The sequence below is a fragment of the Schistocerca piceifrons genome, chromosome 5 (assembly GCF_021461385.2).
Source record: "Schistocerca piceifrons isolate TAMUIC-IGC-003096 chromosome 5, iqSchPice1.1, whole genome shotgun sequence".
Taxonomy (NCBI): Eukaryota; Metazoa; Arthropoda; class Insecta; order Orthoptera; family Acrididae; genus Schistocerca; species Schistocerca piceifrons.
Window position 1 is genome coordinate 17,629,855 of NC_060142.1, and position 24,013 is coordinate 17,653,867.

Genomic DNA, 24,013 nt, shown 5'->3' on the forward strand with positions numbered 1-24,013 from the left:
TGCGTCGCAAGGTGTTCAAACACAGCGAGAAAAGACTACACAGAAAGATATTATAGATAATGCACACATAATGTAGGTTACATGTTAAGATCACTGTTTTCGAATTCTGAATTAGGTGCTTAGCAAGTTACTTGCTGACGAGTATTCGTTTTTTGTCACTTAACATTGGGAACAGTTTACACACTACACAAAAATGTGCTTTTCTGCTCTTGATCTTGCAAGTCACAATATGAACGACACTGTCAAAACTACTAAACTGGACATTTATTTACACTTATTTACAAAATTTTCTCAAGTTCACAGAACACTAGCATTATTCCATCACAGGTCGCAGAGGAGAAATGAAGATGATTAGCTTTCTTCACTCCCTTCAGAAATTCTCAAGGAAAACTATTCATGTAACATGGACCGCTGATACTCGTTTTCAATGCAGAAAACGATCGCAGAGTTTCATTCGACATGAAGGACCTAAATTGATTCCGATTCTTCTTCACTAAGCTGAACACACGCTCACACTCAGCATTGATGTGCGGTAGAGTAAAAGAAGACAGCATTAGCCTGGATAAACTATCGTACTTAGGAACACCATCAGCTCTAGGAATGCTCATCAAGCGAGTCCACTTGGTATCATCTGTCACGTTCTCGCTCTCAACAGTAGCAGAGTCATCAACCAGCAAAATGAATCAATTTTCCTACTGCTATCCTTCATTTTCGTATTGGTGACGTGTTTAAGGGTCTTCATATTCTTTATTAATTCAGTTCTTCCGCTGTAAGAAATGTTTATATCAGACGAACACATGGAACAGAATGCGAATGTTTCAGCTTTCCGTGATCGCATTACTCACGGAAATTCAGCAGGACATGCATCCCTGACAGACTGATAATAACGTTTCTTAGTTGAACTCCTCACGAAATTACTAAATCGCAAAAAATTCGTCACACAATTGCACGAATACCAGAACATTCAGCAAACACCGCATAAAACCAAGCACAAAAATGTCTTTCCCGCTAACATGCAGTCGAAGCACAAAGAGAATGCAGCAATAAACTGTGAGATGTGATTGTCGATAGAATGTTTGATCGACTTTCGTCGGCGATGCTTCAGCACGTAGAGTTAATGACAAAATCGCAGTCATATTCTGCGAGAAGGGATTACCGATAACGTCATCCGTCTACTTTCCGTCGAATTTCAAACATTCACATTTTAGAATAACAGCTATTATCGAAAGTCAAAACTGAAATGCGATATGAATGCAGTGGGCGGGCAAAAGCCCGAAAGTTGAAAATCCGGAAAAAAACTATGTTCATCCTGAAAACCGGGCGACTACCCAAAAATCCGGAAAACTTAGGGGAAAAGCGGAAAACTAGGCAGGTATGGTTACGATTCCACCGCAGTTTCCTGTTCCCAATTATTACGACGCGGCGGAAAACGTGGTTTCTGCACAGGTCCAATATTCAGCTGTATGCCACACATGTATCACGAGGTCACACACGTACCACACTTGCTCACGGAACTGCGAAGGAATACCAGTAGTGTCAATATCAGTACCCAAGAGGTTTCAGAAAATCATTGTGAAATATTTTAGATGATCTGAAAACTAATAGGGACGTACGCTGGGAAGTAGGATGATTGCGTTGAAACATTCATTCAAGCAGAGATGTGAAATTTGAAATATTCACCATTGGAGTTAAGACATTAGTCGTAACAAAGGATTGGACCTTTGTGTAATACAGATGACCGCAAGTTGGGCATGAAACAATTCGGTGTCAGCCATATGTCTCCTTTAGTAATTTTGAAAGCGATAACTATGCTGCTATGCAGAACATTTCCAAGTTTAGAAGAAGAGTGAAATATTTTGGATCGAAATAAGGAGAAGTTGCTCAGTCTGAAGCCTGCGTATCACACGGCGACCAGAGTCACGAGTGGAGAAGCGTTCCTGAATGCTCAGCATGCCTGCACAGGGCACCCAGTGCCTAGTATTCAGAATGCTCTGCTGCAGTTGCTGTGGTCAGAGCATTTGCAACACTTTATTGATTCCATCTGTTCTAGGGCGGTTGTTTTTCAAATCGTGTTTTAACAGCTGCCTGACATGGAGGAGTGATGCTTGTGGCTCGCCTCAGCACTTTTCGTGTTCGACATTTCGAAGATCTTCTCTAAGTTTAAAGGTGTCAATAGCGAACGGCCCCCTTTCTCATCTCGTTAAAAATGTCGACAGGAGTGTAGAGAGAATGTCGGGACCTGTAGCTGCTACCACTGATCCAAGGTCATCAGCACGAGGAGAGCATGTGTCACGGTTCAGGGCAAGAACCACCAGGAACCCAGAGGGGGCGCTGTGATGGCGGAGTCTGACGGTCTGTGCGTGCTGCTGTCTTCCAGCGAGTCTTCCAGCAGTAGTCTGTGTCAAACGATCAAACATACGACATCCAATTACAATACTGTTTCTGTATGGTTCATCTTTATTTTTTTCATAATTTTTTGCTTTAAAATTTCGTCTTATTGGTACTGTGTTTTCTGTATATGTAGAGAGTTATATACTGGAGGCTGAAGTTCTTTTCATTGTATGTGAGTAATGTATGTAAAATACTACGTAAATTGTTTATTACGTAAAATAATTTTCTGATGACATTTTGCATTTAAAAATAAATATGTGTATAAACTGTTCATGTTGGTGTAAATTTGACTATTGTAAGAAATGGTCACGATTAGGAACAATGTATGAAATAGGTGTTACGTAATTGCCAGTGTGCTTTTGTTTGAAACGAAAGTGGTTCTAGGGAGTGGAAAAGGTGGCAAGGGCGAATTGGCGCGCTACCTAGAGCAGGCGCGGGAAGTAAGCCACACAGTCTGTAGGCAGCAGTGATTGAGGCAACACCCTTGTGGAGCAGGAGTAGCTTTATCTGCAAATTTCCACAAAAATGCCTCGGATGAAGACTACAAACGGTTTACGGCATACCTGCGAGTTGTTGGGCTACTGAATGTAAAATTGAACGACGCCAAGAAGAGAAATTGAGCCCGTACCGCAAGATATATGCAGGCTGTACCGTGGGTAGTGTAGCCGTCATAATTGTTCACCACACCCAAGCCTACAGCCACCAGATAAGACTTTTTTGGTATTTTACTTTTGTACAGCGTGAACCATGAATTTAAATTGCGTTTTATTAATAATCATTCTTGAAGTTTAAAGAAACTGGTTCACTCTGTTAATTCATATTAATCATACATCTATATAGGGTTCTTTCCTGGTGTTGATTAATCCGTGTATCCTGTTTTACAGAGTTATGAAGTGAAAACTTAATATAAAGAAGCACCATTTAAATTGTTTTTTGTGTAAAAGGTTGTCTTAGTTGTTTCACTGAAAGGCGTAATGAGAATTTTAGAATAATAAAACGTCAATACTTTAGTACATTACAGAGAAATAAAGTGAAACTATTCTTGTTTTATAAGTTTTGTTGATAATTGTAAAGTGTTATAGCAAAAGTTTGATTGCATAAAATTCAGTCAGAATGAAGCCAAGATATTACACTCTGTTAAATGACTATACAGAGATAGTTCAAACAGTAATAGCTTTTGAAAGTAAATTCATGCAAGTAAGAGGTTTTCTTGAAGTGAAATGTTCAGTATAAAAAGCGTGTGCTGTAGCATCTACGTATTTTAATATTTAAGATTTTTACTTATGAAAAATGCTTTTCTGAAAGTCTCCACCGGCCGAATTTTTTTACTTTTCTTATCTACTGCTCTTCTTCTCTTTTAAAAACGTAATGTATAAGGGTGTAGCAGTAAAAAATTACAGTGTCTGCAGCAGCATTGTTTACGTGAAGTAATATTTAGTTGTGGAAGAAACTTAAACAGTAGCAAGTAAGTAGGCAAAACTTATATTTCTGCTTTTCCAATACTTCACTATTTCATTGCCTGAATAGGCTGGCGACCGTTAGTACTTATTTTGAACCACTAAATGAACTTGTAACTGAGTTGTCCTAGGTTCAGTATAATACTCTTCATACCGCATTTCATTCTAACCGCTGGGTAAGATCGTAGGAAAAGAACTGAATACTCTAATTATCCATTAGACACAACACACGGTCAAATCCTCTAAAAAGGGTAACTCTATTGATTAACTTTTCCTATTAACAGGACTATCATTCCATAGCGCACTTCATTTGGAAACCAAACTAAATTTAGTGAGAGTGTTATACGTGGCAACATAGACACAAGGTTTTCTGTTATTTAGGTAAAAGCATATGAAATTACAACAGTAATGCTAGGGTTATACATTCTGCTGGTTGCATTGGTGAATACTTCTGATACACATGAACTGAGTTCCTACCACTCATCAATTTATCTACGCAGTTCTGCACCGTGTCGCACAACTGTCTTCTAGAGTGACATAGATGTACTTTAATGCAGGTCTACATAACATGAATTTCTTAGAACTGATCTCCAATCAGAGGATGCCAATTTATTTTGGCTTCCAGGCGCAGCTGATATGGTTGCGACAGCAGATATGTGGACTAAAAACGACGCTGGGCTTGTATAGCAGCTGCATTCTCAGTCCTGTTGATTTGGTGTCACAGCTCTCCCTGTCCGTCGACATCTTATTATATGGGGAAAGTACATTCGACTCCCGTGGAGTGTCTACTTTTCTGACATGATACACTGAGCCACACATCTTGAGGTGCGGATCGCTGCACGCTGTTGCGATTGTACAGTGCCCTTGTGCAGTCCAGGCTTGATTATGGGAGCCTGGCCTATGGGTCTGCGTCACCCTCAGTGTTGAAGTTGTTAGACCCCATACACCACAGTGGGGTTCGGCTTGCAACTGGCGCTTTCCGTACGAGCCCCGTGGATAGTCTCCTGGTGGAGGCCGGGGTTCCCCCGCTGCGGATTCGCCGCCATCGACTGCTCGCCGACTATGCTGTCCACGTGCATTGCTCGCCGGGCCATCCCAATCGTCGCCTGCTTTTGCCTGCCTTGGTTTTCCATCTGCCCGAACGGCGACCTAGGTCTGGGCTTTCCATAGCTGTCGGAACTGGGCTCATTCCCTCTTCTGCCTCCCTTCCGAGTCTGTGCACCTACGCCTCCCTGGTGTTTGCCCTAGCCGTCCGTCCGTCTGGACTTGGCACAGGGACCCAAGGACTCGGTTCCACCTGTGGCCCTCCGTCGCCGTTTTCTTGCGCTCCTCGCCTCATTTTGGGGCTGTGAGACTGTCTACACTGATGGTTCCCTGGTTGATGGTCGCACTGCCTACGCTTTTGCTCACGCTGCCCATGTTGAGCAGCGCTCCTTGCCGGCTGGCTGCAGTAATTTTTCTGCAGAGCTGGTGGTCATCTTGCGCGCTCTCGAGCATATGCGTTTCTGCTCAGGTACGTCCATCGTCATCTGCAGTGACTCCCTGAGCAGCCTCCAGGCCATCGACCGCTGCTATACCTCTTCTCCTCTGGTGTCCTCTATTCAGGAGTCTGTTTCCGCCATTACCCGACCTGGTCGTTCGGTGGTCTTTGTTTGGACGCCATGTCACGTTGGCATCCCGGGGAATGAACGTGTCGACAGGCTGGACAAAGGGGCGATCGACGCCCCAGCTTTGGAGATCAGCCTCACGGCTCGCGATCAGCAGCTGGTGTTGCGCCGTAAGGTGCTTGGGGTGTGGTCTGCTGAGTGGCGAGGCATGACCTCCGCGAATAAACTGCGGGTTGTCAAGGAGACGACCGATGTGTGGCTCTCCTCCCTGCGGGCTTCTCGCAGGGACTCCGTCGTCCTGTGTCGGCTCCGCATCGGCCATACCTACCTGAAGCACGGCCATCTTTTGCGTCAGGAGGATCCCCCCCCCCCCCCCCCTGTGTCGGCGTGGGTCCCGGCTGACGGTCGCCCACATTCTGTTGGAGTGTCCCCGGCTGCGCACCCTCCGGCAGTCTTTTAATCTCCCGGGCACTTTGCCTTTGGTTTTATGTGACGATGCCTCCATGGCTGATGACGTTTTAAATTTTATCCGTGGTAGTCCTTTTTATGGTTCCATTTAGGGAGGTCCTTTCACTTTCTGTGTCTTTTGTCCTCGCCTCTCTCCATATTTGTTGCTGTTTTGGTGTGTCGTCGGATGGTTGACTCTTTCCCTTTTTTTGTTCTCGTGGTCAGTCAGCCAGTCTCCGGCCATTTTCTTTTCTTCTGTTTCTTTCTGTCTGGTGTTCATCTGTACTCTTCTTGTCTGTAGTGTTTGTTTCTGCATTTGTGTTCTTTTAGTTCCTGGGGGGGAGTCTCCTTCCCCATTTGGTTTTTTTTACCTGCTCCGCAAATTTTCGGCCCGCCTGTTTTTGGAATGGGGGACTGATGACCTTCGCTGTTTAGTCCCCCTTAAACATCCCAACAACCACCACCACTCTGACATGATACAATCTGTACACACCTAAGATGTTTAATGTGGATGTCTCCCATCTTGTCTCGATCCGTGACTGATCCTTAGCCGAGAGAGTGCACTTATCACGTCTGTAATCGAGGACCGAAAGTGCAGCTGTCTTATAACATTCATTAGCGTCACACTGCCCGTTTCATTGTTGAAATGTCAGTAGACGGTTGCACATATTTTTTGGAACCTACTGAGTTGTTTGCCTTGACCCTTCTTCACGCTGATGGTTGATATGGACTACAGGATATCAGTAATGTGACGGGATAATGGATCTTGCCATTCACAAATACTTTCCATTTGGCTGGTTCTCTTCCTTTCGCAGTCTGTGTCTACAGGTAGTGAGTGTATTTACTACACAACTCCTGCACATCGAACACTGACTTATAATTTTATCTTCATTGTGCTACCAGCCAAGAAAAACAACTTCATGTGCCATCATGGTTTAGAATGAAATATAATTTTTCACTTTCTTACAATACTGTCCAAAGTAATGGTTGAGTTACATGATAAAATCCTACCACACTCATGTGCTCGTCTGGATAGACTCTTCGGACAATATTTACTATCACTCATATGCTGGTAAAAGAGTTAGTGCAACGCTGACGACAAACAGGGTATTTTCTGTCACCTTCGGAGAATTCATAACGATTCTCTGTCAGTCATTTAGAAAGATTTTCCCATTGCTTAAAAATCCAAAACGGGAACATAACTCCTACGATTCAATTTCCTCTCTTTCTCGTTTAATTTGTTAACACATTTTCTAAGGAGAAGTGTGTTTTCTTGATATCGCTAATGCCCTTATAGAGGTGGTTATAACCGTTATTTGCAGATACCGATTGTTGCCTGACAACATTCTAAAAATCTCGAACTGCTGGATGTGACCGTGGTGGTGGGGGGGGGGGGGGGGCGGGGATGTGGAGTGCTGAACTATTACTATCCATTTTTCATGTCTTTCTAGAATAATTCGAAAATCGCTGCTTTTAGTGAAATTGTTTTTTTCTGTGAGTAGTAGTTGCCACACTGCCGGGGACAGAACAACAACAGATATTAAAAACAGTGTTTTAATGGTATAAAATTAATTTTCTTGTTAAATGAAGTCGGTGAGGAACCAATATTAAATGTGTGTACCACATGTAAGTACAACAGAACCCTATTATGGGACAAATGATATTGTGAGTGTATGATAGGGTGGAGAACTTGGGGGGAGGAGTGATTGAGGGCAGCCCACCCGGCTGCTGTCGTGCGCTTCACTCCTTCAGAGGTCTCCAAACTGAAGAGCGAGCAGGCGATTCTCCACCCTCTCTATCGCACTACGTCAAAACAAACAACTACAGGGTACTTCACCAAGTTATACGGACACTTCGACACGTAGTCTTATGATTCACTGCCGACGTACTGCACAGACATGCCTAGGAGATGTTTATTTGCCACGAAGTGCGTTAACGCTACATGGAATACAGTTATGGCTTACTAATAACACTACCGCAAAATACTAAAATGTAGACTTTCACGGCCGGAAATGTCATGTCCATTATAATTAACCGGGCTGTTATGCCGTGGACGGTTGATGAATTCTGTGTCAATTCCCAACGTTTCGTCCCCGTCTGCGGGGGACATCTTCAAGGGGGTCTGCAGCTCGATGGAAGGTCCAACACACCCACTGGCTCGCTACTGACGCTAAATTCCGTGTGCGCACGCTCCCGCGCCAAGGCGTGACGTCACGTGTTTTGAAAACGTCAGTGCAATTGGCCGCTGTCCGTCGCCGTCGATCGCCGTTGCCATCACCCAGTAGTGGACGGGTGGTACACATCTTCTTTAACACCGGCATCCATATACCGTTTAATTTCACTCCGTCCTCCTTTCGATAGAAATTATTGGGGTGTTTTGCGATTTCGATTGCCTCCCTGTAGAGCTTTTCGTAATATCCGCTTGTGGCCGCTAGTACTTGCGTCTCCTCGAAACGAATATGGTGGGTACCTGGCTGGAAAGCATGCTCCGCAACAGCTGATCGTTCCGTTTCTCCACTTCTGCAAGTGCCCTTGTGCTCTTCCAAACGTTTTGAAACAGTTCTTTTAGTGGTAACCACATAAACATCTCCACAGCTGCATGGGATTCTATACACTCCAGCTTTTTCCAATGGTTTGCGAGCGTCCTTGGCAGGCTTAAGGTATTCCTATATCTTCCTGGTGGGCTTGTAAATTACGGTAATGTTCCGCTTCGTCAAGATCCTCCCTATTCTTTCCGTTACATTTTTAACAAACGGCAGGACACCCTTAGATTTTGCAGTAGCCTGTACGTCATTATGGTTTCTGCGTGGCTGTCTCAACACACGTTTTATTTCGGCGGACGAATATCCGTTCTTCATTAGTGCATTGTGGAGATGTTCCATCTCAGCGTCGAGCAACAGGTTCACAAATATTTCTAGCTCTGTCCGCTGACGTCTTGATAACACCACGCTTCTGTTGTGGGTGGTGGTTCGAATCCCGGTGCAAATAACGGTCCGTGTTCGTGGGTTTGCGGTATATTGAGTGGCCCAAACTACCATTTTCGTTTCTAAAAACAAGCACATCGAGGAAATGTAATTTGCCGTCTACCTCCACGTCCATTGTAAACTGAATTCTCGAATTTATACTATTCAGATGTTCGTGGAACCGGCTAAGCTCCTCCCTGCCATGTCTCCACAGCAGAAACGTGTCATCCACCTATCGCAACCATACATTTGGTTTTTTGCTGGCAGTACCTAAGGCCTGTTCTTCGAATTTCCCCATAAAGAAGTTTGCAGTTACGGGACTTAGGGGGCTTCCCATAGCCACGCCATCCGTTTTCTCATAAAACTGTTCATTCCACTTGAAGTATGTGGTCGTCAAACAACACAAAACAGTTCTGAAATATCGTCAGGAAAAATTCGATCTAGCTGTTCCAATACATCATTAAGTGGAACCATGGTAAACAGCGATACCACATCGAAGCTGACCAATATGTCCTCCGGCTGGACCACTATGCCATTCAATCTGCTGATGAAATGAGTCGAATTCTTTATATACGAGTCCGAACTGCCCACATGTGGCTTTAACAGTGTAGTCAAAATCTTGGCTAACGAGTAGGTGGGCGAACCAATGGCACTTAGTATCGGTCTTAACGGCACATTTTCTTTATGAATTTTGGGCGATCCATAAAGCCTCGGTGGTAGCGGAACCGAACTGCAGAGACCTTTCTGTACACTCTCTGCAGTTCCAAGAAGGTTGTTAGTAGGGTCTTTTGTGGCGGTGTTCGTAGCGACAAACACTTGGCTGTAGAAATGGCTTACGAAGTCACCGCCACACTTTTAATAGCGGGCCGACCGGTCCGCTGGAACAGTAAACAGAAAGATGAAAGCCCAAACACTCATATTAAATAAAAGTCGGTACTTATCTTTTATTAATGAAGATACAGTAACACAATAGTGAACTCGGTGTCTACAGAAATCTGTCTAGTTCGAGTCGGAGCGGCTAGGTCAGCGTCGGCTGACGACAAACAACAACTCTGCCGCGATGAACACACAACTGACTAGTAAGTACACAATTCGGTGGCGAGTATACAACTGAGCGGCGAATACAGAACTGTCCTAGCGCTCGCGACTCCAGCGCTTAAGAAGCCAGAAGCGAGCGGTGGCGCGCGCAGACCTGCGGCGATTTGCTGTCTCGCTGGCGCTGCTTATGCGGACGGCGTCCGGACTTGGATGCTGCCAACCTTTTGGCAGCGGGCTCGGTTGGCATTATTGGCTAGGACATAACAGGGTCCTTATTCAGTTTCCCATATGGTTGCGGATCCAGTAGATCAGTAATTTACTCTGATAGTCGCCTACATCCATTACCATCGTTGCGCTTTTTTTGTCAGCTGGTAGGATCAAAATACTATCGCCGTTATTCAGAGGTTTTAAAGCTCTTCTCTCACCCACAGTTATATTACTCTTCGGCGGTTTTGCATTGGCTAATATTCTCACTGTTTCTATACGGATTTCTTCAGCTGTTACAGAATCCACACTGCGAAATCCTGCTTCTACACTGTCTATACTTTCTTCCGTGGGCACAAAACGTGGACTAACAGCAACATTTCCTCCCTTGGCAAGCGCAGATGTCTCATCGTCAGCTAACGAAAGTTTGGGTAAATTGATAATGATCCGGGAAACGTCTAAATGTCGAACAGTCTGATTAGGTAGCAAATTATCAAACTTCTTCTACTGTCTACTAGACGTTGTCAACATACGCTTCCCCATGGTACCATGCATTAGTTTATCAAATTTATCCCAGTCACCGCTACACAGTTTATTACTGATAATACAGTTACAGTTTGTGCTTTCCAAGTCCCGTTAGCATTTAGACGATTGCGCTACCACCGAGACTTTAAGGATTGCCCAAACTTCATAAAGAAAATGTGCCGTTAAGACCGATACTAAGTGCAATTGGTTCGCCCACCTACTCGTTAGTTTTTGACTACGCTGTTAAAACCACATGTTTCATTTGCGTGATGTTGTAAGTGGGCTGCACAGTGTTGGTGGTAAGGGGACTGGGAGTTAAAGGTGGCATGTTGCTGTTGTGCACCGTAACCATGTTGTAGTCACCTGTTAAAGGGTGAACGGAAAGCTACCACACTTGTAATAAGCATTAGTTGTGTTGCTGGTAGAGCACATAAATCCCTTCCATTTAGGAACTTGTAGAGTGGGAAGCACTGAGTGGAGGCACATCTTGTAGGGCGAGCGTGATTATATCTCATGGAACAGGACTGATTATGGTCAAGTATAGAACAGTAATTTGCTGTAATGCATTGATCGACTTACGTTGAAATGTCTGAAGGTCCATAACGCCTTAGGTAACCTATTACTGTTTCAAAGGGAGCGAATTTACGCATCTTAATCTCTTAATACGTCGGGAGAGGTGAAGTTGGGTTGCATTTGATACCCTCATGCTGTGAAATGCATTCCATTTACTGATAATGGAGACAGCGTCAAATTCCAACCGAGAGCATGTCACACTCGGGCAAGCCTTTCACTGTGCTAGACAGCTGTCAGCTCCAACTGTTGAGCTGTCTTACACAACATCTGACTTAAAAACTGCAATGAAGGAAAAAAGGCATAAACAAGAGGTCAGTACAGTTATTTTCTCTGCTCGCAGAAGAGTAGTGGACAGGAAATCCTGGGCAGCTATAGTCTGTCTCCAAACCCAAACTGGAGCAGCGGTCGTGGTGAGGGAAGATGTCTTTCCTGGAAGAACACTAAAGCTGCAGTGCAGGATGACTAAGAATCAGTTTCTTCTCTATCAGTGTAGAACAGTGTGCAGAGATTTGTGTGGATTCTATTAATATGCGTTTGTTGCGTATTATTAGTAACTTGTATTCCATACAGTATTAACGCACATTATGGAAAACAAAGCACCTCAGGGGCACATCTGCTTACTGCGTCACCAGTCATTTATAATATGTCTTGCGTAAGTATCGGAATTACTTAGGGAAACACCCTGTAGCAACGTCTTGCGACTCACTTGCCCGCCCTTCAGTTTGCAGGCCTACGAGGAGGGAGCCTGCGGGACCGCAGTCCTGGCCGTGGCTCCCCCTCGCGTCTACCCTCCACCCACCCCCATCCGTCCAGTCCGTCACACCCCAAGAACACAGTTTACCCATTAATAAGTTTGTACTGTACTAAGATGTGGTAGACACGTTACATATTTGTTCGTAACCGTCTCCGTTTCACAGCAGTAATTAATTTTACACCACCAAAACACAATTTTCAATAAATGCATTTTTCATCCTCTGCAAGGCGGAAACTATTAACCATAGAGAAAAATGAATGGGAGCAATTTTGTAGGAAATTGAATGTGTTTTAGTTCAACACTTGGTAAATTTCTCGCTAAAATCCAGGCTCTGCGGATTTTTCAAGAACCACATGAAAATGTAACGTTTGGAAGTGCCCACCAACACACCCACGCTCACACTGTGCCACTATAATGCAGACGCGAAACCTGACATTTTTGTCATTTATGTTTAATGTAAATATGATGTACTTGTTTTATTTTGTAAAACTTGAGTTACTATGTATTAATTAGAACTGCGATATATGCTGTCACCTGTATAAATTAATTTCTATTACGATTTATTTATGCTGCGTTGATGCCGGTAGGGAAAGTTAGGAAAAGCAACATCGCTGGCTGAATGTAAAGATTTGTGTAGAAGCGCTGTCTCTGGGCGTGAGTGTGACGTCAGAGCAGAGCACGCCGGAGACTGAGAGGTTAGAGTGACCGCGAGCAAGTGGCGTGCGCTGTCGCGCCTGTGTGAGGTACAGCTGTCCCTAGCGGTTCACCGAGATCGTGACCACTGTGGCAAATGTGAGAGGCTCCAATAATATCGCGATCCTGCCCCATAACCGGCCATTGCGAATAAAACGTGCCCGCAGTATTACATGGAGCAGTGGGAGCGACAACGAAGACGACGGTTTCACGCCAGCAACGAACTGTAAAGCTGTTTTATTTTCCTTCACGTTAGGAACTTTGTGAGGCGTCACCCAGTGATATTCTCAGTGAATTTTATTCTAATAATAGGTATTGTAAGTAGGGACCTGGTCTTGCCATTAACCTGACTCATTGTCACCTACTTCCTGGTTATTGAATATATGGGTGTTGTTAGTTTGATAGTTAAAAGAAAATTATTAAAAGAATATCATTGCCAGTTCTTTTTGTTTGATAAAAGCTATTTGAAAGTAATTAGTTATCACGCCTCAGTAAGTTACCAGTTTTTTTTTTCAATAATATTTAGCGCCAAGTTCATTCTTTGTGACTGAGTGAAGACAACGTAATGTTCATTCTTGAAAAACGAGTGAAGTTATCGTAAATTGAAGTAACTTAAATTATAAGTAATTCTGACAGCTGCAAATTAACGAAAAGTATAAATTCACGTATTTCATGTCTGTGTACATCGTAATAATGCTGTCGTGTTCTGTCTTGGTTCGCAATCTCATTAGATTTTACTGTTGTTGTTGTTGTTGTTGTGGTCTTCAGTCCTGGGACTGGTTTGATACAGCTCTCCATGCTACTCTATCCTGTGCAAGCTTCTTCATCTCCCAGTACCTACTGCAGCCTACAGCCTTCTGAATCTGCTTATTGCATTCATCTCTTGGTCTCCCTCTACGGTTTTTACTCTCCACACTTCCCTCCAATACTAAATTGGTGATGCCTTGAAGACTCAGAACATGTTCTACCCACGGATCCCCTTTTCTAGTCAAGTTATGCCACAAGCTCCTCTTCTCCCCAATTCTATTCAATACCTCCTCATTAGTTATGTCATCTAACCATCTAATCTTCAGCATTCTTCTGTAGCACCATATTTCGAAAGCTTCTATTCTCTTCTTCTCTAAACTATTTATCGTCAACGTTTCACTTCCATACATGGCTACTCTCCATACAAATACTTTCAGAAACGACTTCCTGACATTTAAATCTATACCCGATGTTAACAAATTTCTCTTCTTCAGAAACGCTTTCCTTGCCATTCACAGGCTACATTTTATACCCTCTCTACTTCGACAATCATCAGTTATTTTGCTTCCCAAATAGCAAAACTCCTTTACTACTTCAAGTGTCTCATTTCCTAATCTAATTCCCTCAGCATCACCCGACTTAATTCGACTACTTTCCATTATCCTCGTTTTGTTTTTGTTGATGTTCATCTTATACCCTCCTTTCAAGACACTGTCCATTCAGTTCAACTGCTCTTCCAAGTCCTTTGCTGTCTCAGACTGAATTACAAGGTCATCGGCGAACCTCGAAGTTTTTATTTCTTCTCCATGTATTTAAATACCTACTCCGAACTTTTCTTGTGTTTCCTTTATTGCTTGCTCAATATACAGATTGAATAACATCAGGGATAGGCTACAACCCTGTCTCACTCCCTTCCCAACCATTGCTTCCCTTTCATACCCCTCGACTCTTATAACTGCCATCTGCTTCCTGTGCAAATTGTAAATAGCCTTTCGCTCCCTGTATTTTACCCCTGCCACGTTCATATTTTGAAAGAGAGTATTCCAATCAACATTGTCAAAAGCTTTCTCTAAGTCTACAAATGCTAGAAATGTAGGTTTGCCTTTCCTTAATCTATTTTCCAAGATAAGTCGTAAGGTCAGTATTGCCTCACGCGTTCCAACTTTTCTACGCAATCCAAACTGATCTTCCCCGAGGTCGGCTTCTATCAGTTTTTCCATTCGTCTGTAAAGAATTCGCTTTGGTATTTTGCAGCTGTGAACTGATAGTTCGGTAATTTTCACATCTGTCAACACCTGCTTTCTTTGGGATTGGAATTACTACATTCTTCTTGAAGTCTGAGGGTATTTCGCCTGTCTCATACATCCTGCTCACCAGATGGTAGAGTTTTGTCAGGACTGGCTCTCCCAAGGCTGTCAGTAGTTCTAATGGAATGTTGTCTACTTTGGAGACCTTGTTTCTACTCAGGTCTTTCGGTGCTCTTTCAATCTCTTCATGCAGTATCATATCTCTCATTTCGTCTTCATCTACCTCCTCTTCCATTTCCATAATATTGTCCTCAAGTACATCGCCCTTGTATAGACCATCTATATACTCCTTCCACCTTTCTGCTTTCCCTTCTTTGCTTAGAACTGCTCCTGATATTCATGCAAGTGGTTCTCCTTTCTCCAAAGGTGTCTTTAATTTTCCTGTAGGCAGTATCTATCTTACCCCTAGTGAGATAAGCCTCTACATCCTTACATTTGTCCTCTAGCCATCCCTGCTAAGCCATTTTGCACTTCCTGTCGATATCATTTTTGAGACATTTGTATTCCTTTTTGCCTGCTTCATTTACTGCATTTTTATATTTTCTCCTTTAATCAATTCAATTCAATCTTTCTTCTGTTACCCAAGGGTTTCTACTAGCCCTCGTCTTTTTACCTATTCGATCCTCTGCTGCCTTCACTGTTTCATCCCTCAATGCTACCCATTCTTCTTCTACTGTATTTCTTTTTCCCATTCTTGTCAATTGTTCCCTTTTGCTCTCCCTGAAACTCTCTACAACCTCTGGTTCTTTCAGTTTATCCAGGTCCCATCTCCTTAAATTCCCACTTTATTGCAGTTTCTTCAGTTTTAATCTGCAGTTCATAAGCAATAAATTGTGGTCAGAGTCCACATCTGCCCCTGGAAATATCTTACGATTTAAAACCCGGTTCCTAAATCTCTGTTTTACCATTATATAATCTATCTGATACGTTTTACTATCTCCAGGGTTCTTCCATGTATACAACCTTCTTTCATGATTCTTAAACCAAGTGTTAGCTATGATTAAGTTATGCTCTGCGCAAAATTCTACCAGGCGGCTTCCTCTTTGATTTCTTAGCCCCAATCCATATTCACCTACTATGCTTCCTTCTCTGCCTTTTTCTACTTTTGAATTGCAGACACCCATGACAATTAAATTTTCATCTCCCTTCACTACCTGAATAATTTCTTTTATCTCATCATATATTTCATCAATTTCTTCGTCATCTACAGAGCTAATTGGCATATAAACTTGTACTACTGTAGTAGGCATGGGCTTCGTGTCTATCTTGGCTACAATAATGTGTTCACTATGCTGTTTGTAGTAGCTTACCCGTACTCCAATTTTTTTTAGTCATTATTAAACCTACAGCTGCGTTACCCCTATTTGATTTTGTATGTATAACCCTGTATTCACCTGGCCAAAAGTCTTGTTCCTCCTGCCACCGAACTTCACTAATTCCCACTATATCAAACTTTAACCTATCCATTCCCCTTTTTAAATTTTCTAACCTACCTGCCCGATTAAGGGATCTGACATTCCACGCTCCGATCCGTAGAACGCCAGTTTTCTTTCTCCTGATAACGACGTCCTCTTGAGGAGTCCCCGCCCGGAGATCCGAATGGGGGACTATTTTGCCTCCGGAATATTTCATCCAAGAGGACGCCATCGTCATTTAATCATACAGTAAAGCTGCATGCCCTCGGGAAAAATTATGGCTATAGTTTCCCCTTGCTTTAGATTTTACTAGTCTTTCATATATAGATTTCTTCCATAAATAGCTATCTTCAGTGCTAAAATACAAGGAAATTACAGAATCAGAATTAATTTGCTTTACACAAAACGATGAGTAAAACACCGTGTTATCCAACAGCAGCTATCCATTCTGTCAGTCTGTTGAAATTCAACAGTTGCTTACTTCAGTCCATATAAATTTTCATAGTAATTACATACCTCACGTCCGTAACTTATCACGTCCAGGAATCTAGCGCACGTAAATTATTGTCGTAACAAATATGTCACCTCCAGTAAACCTTTCCAAATTAGCATATATGAGTATCAAGGAAATAAAACTTTCTTTACTCATTGTTATTTCGTAACGTATCGGGTTGTCATCATCACGTGGCAATCTTCTGTTGCCTCACGAACACCCAAACGGTTACGTATTCATTGCCCTCCGCGTTATCGGTCATATAATGGACAGACAGTACGCATTGGGCAGGCGACCGTATTGATTGGAACGACAGGCACACAGACAGCACTCAGTCGCAATGCCATTAAATTTTATTACTCTGTCAAATCCACATTTCGGCTATAAATAGCCATTTTCAATGCTAAAACACAAGTTAACTACAGAATCAGAATTAATTTACTTTACATAGGACGAGAAGTAAAACAACATGTTATCCGACAGGAACTACCCATTCTAGTCAACTTACCATTTGAGTTACAATCCAACAAACTCGCGGCAGTAGGTGCCAGCTGTCAGCAGGTGATCTTACTGGCGTGTGGGCACAAGGAGGCTGTGGCGGTAGTTTATGGCAAGCACAGCAACCTCAGATTACGTCATGTAATGCAAGTAACGCTCTGTATGCTACAGATTAACTAACGGAGTTTCATTTCAATTGGATAATTTAAAACCCTTTTTTTTATATCTAAAATCAGCAAACTTACTTGCATTTTACTTTAAATATTCAACTTACAACGTGTTTGCTCATATCTTAGTGGTGAAATGATCAAGCAAAACCTATGCGAAGTATCATTAAGAGGTTAATACAACCGCCTCACCCAAAACTGTTACATCACTTCAGAAGTAAAAAATAAAAAATTAAGAAGATTTTGTTGAAGATCGTCTTCTTAAAACAAAGTTACGTATCATTTTGAAATCCACCAAAGGCTAAAACCTAGCGTTGTCACTCATATCATAGTCGTTAAGCGATACGCTAAATATTTAATATAAACGAAATACGAAAGACCTTCTTTGATTTTTATTTCTAAAGTAATGTAACAAATTTGTGTAAGACAGTTGTGTGAACCCGTTAATGACACTTTGCATAGATTTTGGTGGATTTCTTCACCACCAAGGTATGATGAGCAAGCACGTTCTAAGTTGATGTTTCTTGAATATTTCAGAGTGATATGCAAATATGTTTGTTGATTTTAGATATTGAGAAAAGGGTTCTAACCTAGTGTATTAAAATGAAACTCTGTTAGTAAATTTGTAACTATGTGGCGTAAACTAAGCCTGGTGTACTTGCTGTAAACTATCGCCTCAGTCCCTTTGTGCCTGTACACCAGTAAGATCGCATGCTGACATGTGTTGCCGCGAGTTTGTTGGACTATAACTCAAATGGTATGTTGACTAGAACGAATAGCTGGTGTTGGATAGGACAGTATTTTAGTTACTGCTATGTGTAAAGTGAATTAATTATGATGCTATAATTTCCTTGTATTTTAGCACTGAAGATGGTTATGTAAGGCCGAAATCTAGATATGAAAGAATAAAAAAATCTAATGGGATTGCGACTGATGGCTGTGTGCTGTCCTTCCTTATAGTCTACGGTCGCTGTGCACGAGAGTTCCTTACGGAGTTAAATCTGGGTAAACTTGCTAATTAATTTTTCTATTATTTCAATTAGTTTTGTTATGCCCGCTTTGAGCTGAGCAAACTCGAAATAGCTATAAAATACAAAATGGTTCAAATGGCTCTGAGCACTATGGGACTTAAGTACTGAGGTCATCAGTCCCCTAGAAATTAGAACTACTTAAACCGAACTAACCTAAGGACATCACACACATCCATGCCCGAGGCAGGATTCGAACCTGCGACCGTAGCAGTCACGCGGTTCCAAACTGACGCGCTTAGAACCGCACGGCCACACCGGCCGGCTATATAAAATACATAAGTACTACTTGTTTTACACTTCTCTCCAGTAATGGGTCAAATTTCTTCGGAGACGACAGCCTCATCGAAAATCACATTCACTAGGCATACGCTATGACGCTCATATTACGCTATTAACAGATTAGTAACGGGGAAAAATTTTAACACGTCAGCGGTAGGGGTTTTTACGATGTTGCTATCACCATTCCCTCCCAACACCCCACAAAAGTTTTCGACTACACATAATTTTTCCATTATCCGAACTTTTACGGTCTTCGTTGACTGAATTACAAGTGCAAAATTTAAAATGGTGTACACTGTATGTTATCATTGAGCTGTACATAATTTCTGATTTTTTAGTCTCTGAACTTCTAGGTGACAGTGGCTACTTACATACTAGGTACATTTATTTTGGAAAATTGAGGGGGAATTAATGGTTGTATTTCAACAAGTGGTTTCACGTGAAAGACAATCTTAAGTGACCAGAACAATTACAGATCCATACGGCAACTTGTAATAATTCCAATTCCGAAGGAACCAGTTGCTGACAGAAGTGAAAATTATCAAAATACCCGTTTAATAAGTAATGGTTGCAAGATACTAACACAAATTTTTAAGAAAAGAATAGGAAAACTGGTAGAATTCGACCTCGGGCGAGATCGGATTCTGGACAAATGTAGAAAGACGCGAGACGATACTGAACTTACTACTTACCTTAGACGATAGGATAAGGAAAAGCAAACCTACGTTTATAGAGTTTATAGAGTTAGAGAAAGCTTTTGAAAATCTTCACTAGAATACTCTATTTGAAATCCTGAAGGCAGACGGGGTAAAATACAGGGAGCAAAAGGCTATTCACAATTTGTGCAGAAACCAGGAGCAACAGATTACTGTTTAACGTCCCGTCGACAACGAGGTCTTTAGAGACGAAGCAATCTCGGATTAGCGAAGGATTGGGCAGGAAGTCGGCCGTGCCGTTTCAAAGGAACCATCCCGGCATTTGCCTGAAACGATTTAGGAAAATCACAGAAATCAGACGGCAGTAACGAGATTCGAGGGGCATGAAAGGGAAGCAGTGGTTGAGAAGGGGGGGGGGGGGGGGGAGATAGGTTTGTAGCCTGTCCCCAATCTTATTCAGTCTGTATACTGAGCAAGCAAGAGTGAAGGAAACAAAAGAAAAATTTGGAGCAGGAATTGAAGTCCAGAGAGAAGAAATAAAATCTTTGAGGTTTTCGGATGACGTTGTAATTCTGTCAGAGACAGAAAAGGAGTTGGAAGAGTAGTTAAGGGAATTGATATTGACTTGAAAGAAGGATATAAGATCATCAACAAAAGAAAAACAAGGATAATGCATTGTAGTAGAATTAAATTAGGTGACGCTGAGGAAATCAGATTAGGAAACGAGATACCTAAAGTAGTAAATGAGTTTCTCTATTTTGGCAGCAAAATAACTGATGATGGTCGAAGTATGGAGTCGACTGGCAATGGCAATGAAAGCATTTCTGAAGAACAGGAATTTGTTAACATCGAACATAGATTTATGGGCCAGGAAGTCGTTTCTAAATGTATTCGTCTGGAGTGCATCCATGTATGGATGTGATACATAAACGATAAATAGTTTACACAAGAAGGGAATACAAGCTTCTGAAATATTGCATTACAGAAGAATATTGAAGATTAGATGGGTAGATTAACTAAAGGGAAAGTACCGAATGAAATCAGGGAGACAAGAAATTAGTGGCACAACTTGACCAAAAGAAGGAGTCCGTTGATAGCACACGTTCTGAAATGTCAATGGGGGCGAAAGGGGGGGGGGTGGAGGAAAAAATCGTAGAGGAAGACCGAGAGATGAATACAGTAAACAGATTTAGAGGGATGCAGGTAGCAGTATAATTCGGAGATGGAGAGGACGCGAGGGCTAGGGTAGCACGGAGAGCTGCAACCAACCAGTCTTCAGACTGAAGACCACAACAAAAACAACGGCACCTCTATGGTAGAGAGAGCACAGCGCCTGCGGCAGGTAGCGTGCGTGTACTGACCGGCATTCTCAAAGTGGTCGTGGTCGAAGTCGTCGAAGCCGTCGAGCAGCCAGGAGTCGTTGAGCGGCCAGAAGAGGTCCCGCAGGTCGGACAGGCCGTCGTCGAGCGCCGCGGCCACCAGCAGCGCCGCCGCCCCGGAGCTCGCGTTCTGCCCGCCGCCGCCGCCATCCTCCTCTGCAACACGCCGCGCACCGGCCGCTCACTGCCACTGCAGAAGTCCTCTGACAGAGTTACTGCTCCGGTAACTAGTGTCACGCCTTTCATCTATATCTTCGTCTACATTTCTACTCCGTAAGCTACATCACGGTACGAAGCTGGCGGTTCTTTGAGTACCACTGCCATATTCGCCCTTTCCTCTTACAGTCACCATTGCTTCACGAGAAGAACGAATTCTGTGCGTAGACTCGTATTTACGCAGTTTCACCTCCGTAGTCTTTTCTTGAGCTGTAATCAGGAGGAAGCAGTACACTTATAAGCCAAAACATTAAGACCACTGCCCACTGCGATTCTGGATATCCCTGGTGGCATCACACGGAAACGAAAGTATGTCTGCGGAGCAGGCACGGACGGTGGATCACCCTAGAGCAGATATGGGCTGCAACTGGGGAAGACCTTTGAGGTAAGTGACTTTGACAAAAGGCAGGTTGTTATTACGCGCTGACCGGTGTGACCGAGCGGTTCTAGGCGTTACAGTCTGGAACCGCGCCACCGGTACGTTCGCAGGTTCGAATCCTGCCTCGGGCATGGGTGTGTGTGATGTCCTTTGGCTAGTTAGGTTTAAGTAGTTTTAAGTTCTAGGGGACTGATGTTCTCAGAAGTTAAGTCCCATAGTGTTCAGAGCCATTTGAACCTTTTTAAGCTGGTGGAATGTTCACGTGCTACTGTCGTGAGGGTCTACGGAACCAGGTACGACGGCGAAACTACCACTAGGCGCAAAATGATTAGACGCCCACATCTCTTCACAGAACGTTGGGTTAGGAGGCTTGTACGCTCTGTAAAGTAGGAGACTTGATGATACATGGCATCTCTGCCGAGAGAGCACAATGCTGGTGCATGCATATGTGTTTCAGAGTACACCGTTCATCGTACATTGTTTAACATGCAAGTGCACAGGAGAGCACCCCTACGTGTTCACATGTCGACGCAACGACATCGCCGGTTACGACTGCAGTGGGCACAGGATCATCCGGATTCGACCTTCGATCAATGGAAACTGTCGACTCTTTGTGTTCATCACATTTTTCCTGCAGTAGGTTGCTGGTCGTCTCCACAAAAGCCGTCATCGAGGTGAACGGCGGCTCGAAGCGTGCAGCACGCCACGGACACAACCTGATGGGAGCAGTGTTGTGCTATGGGAGACATTCTCCTGCGCTTGCATCGGACCTGTGGTAGAAGTCGAAGACACGCTGGGAGCTGCGAAACCATCTTCAACCCTACGTGCTTGACCTCTTTCCCAACGGCGATGTCATCTTTCTCTGCCTGCGTCTCGGAGCGAGAAGCGTGCTACAGCGGATTGAGGAGCATTATACTGAACTCACTTTGGCCTCTTGGCGACCAATCGATAGCGACCCACATGAGTTCCGTCTGCGTCGCTATCGGACGCCATCAAATCAGTGGCCAGTTATCTACGTGAATTCCATGACCTATGTGTAAACATCTAGTGCCACATACCTCCAAAAAGCTACCATCGAACTGTCGGATCCATGATACCCAGAATCACTGATTTATTTCATTGTAAAGACGAAAAAACAAGTAATTACGGAGGGTGGTCATAACGCTTTAGCTCTTCACCGTACATTTTTTGACTCTTCTAGCAGCGTGCCCTCTAAGAACTCCAACAGTAAACCACACCGTGATGCAGAGTAAATCTCTTGCAGCGTCTGCCACTTCAGTTGCCTGTCTATCTTCGTGACGGTTCTACGATTACTTATTCGTAGATGGAGAAATTGCGAAGGATATACTACGTTCGAGTTCTGCCTTCGGACTCAAGACCACAACAACAACACTAATGAACGTGGAAATAAACACGCGACTCTTTAGATTTTTGCTATTTCTTCTATCAGTCCTATCTAACATGGATCTCAGTTTGACGAACAACATTCAAATATCGGCGAAACCATTGTTTTGCAAGCAGTCTGTTTTGAAGATAGACCACACTTCCTAAGGATGTTCCAGTGAATCTCAGTCCGACATCTGCTTATTTGTGATTAGATTCACGTGGTCGATGCACTTTCAGTCACTCCATAGACAAACGCCTAGGTAATTAATGTAAGTGACCGCTTGTTAAGATTGTTCTTCAATCGAGTAATTATTCAATATTTAAAACAACCCTCATTTACTCTTCAGTCTCTTTCGAACATTTTGAAATACATCACATGTTTCGATTTCTCTGGAGAATATTACGATCTCTGTTCTTGCGTCAGCAACCCGTAGTGTCTGTGTTCAGAACGTCATGTCAGTTTACAATCGTACAATAAAAATTAGCCTTTCTGTCCCTTTGCTGGGAGTACGTCACATCTGCATAGGTTCACGGCCAACTTTCAATCCCTGCTTCAGGTGTCGATCCTCTCGACGCCTTCCTGCATTTGCTGCTACTCCTCCGTAAGTAACTCCATCACACGCGTTTTCCATTTTTACATAAAAGTCTCAGGAAGCTACTTCATTCTCCAAATTCAAATATCAATTTTCAGTTAATGTAGCCCCATTTGTTTCTCAGTATCGTTCTAAAGACTTTACGACGTCGTCCTTCCTGTGACAAAAACACATTAATAGGGGATTGCTTGTAATGACTACTTAAAAGCTCCCCCATGCCCATATACACACACAAGATTGCACAAAGAAACAATTTAGGATATATTGCATCAAGAGGCTGTACCGTTTAGAAAATGTATTCACCGAAAATTAAAGCCATGATTCCAGTGATTTAGTAATAATAATTACTACTACAATTAATATTATTAATGTTGTGTGTTGGAAAATCTGCTATTCGTATTTCCTGTTACTGATTTTAACAATACAGGTGCAATGATAGTGCTGGAAGAGAATTATGTCAACACTATTCCATAACAAATGGAATGAGGCTCGTTTCTCATTCATATTTTAAGAGCACCACTGTATTCATAAGAAATTGTTGTACACGCCGGCAGAGATCTTAGTCATAGCACTAATACCCAAAAAGTAAATTATACCTCATTTCTTTCTTACCAACACTTGCAGCCAATTGAGCAATTTGTGACGTAAAAATCCAATACTATCTGTAAACTTAGAATCACGACTCCCCGTAAAACAACACAAAACTATTTACACTGTGGGAGGTCATATCAAGATCAAGTTGAATTAACTTCGTAATAAAGTAAATGTTTACTGGATGGGGATCTTGGGATTTTGAATAACTTAGTGTTGGCTCA

General features: G+C 42.9%; 1 protein-coding gene across 1 annotated transcript in view; it reads right to left on the minus strand.

Annotated features, from left to right (window-relative positions):
• Positions 1-20,724, minus strand: part of LOC124798089 (zwei Ig domain protein zig-8-like) — a gene marked incomplete at its 5' end in the record, with an annotated part of 169,720 nt that extends 148,996 nt beyond the window's left edge. Inside the window, one exon of the mRNA XM_047261331.1 lies at positions 20,607-20,724. Within this exon, the coding sequence (XP_047117287.1) occupies positions 20,607-20,724 (118 nt within the window). The remainder of the gene's footprint in view (positions 1-20,606) is intronic.
• Between the last annotated feature and the right edge of the window lie 3,289 nt (positions 20,725-24,013).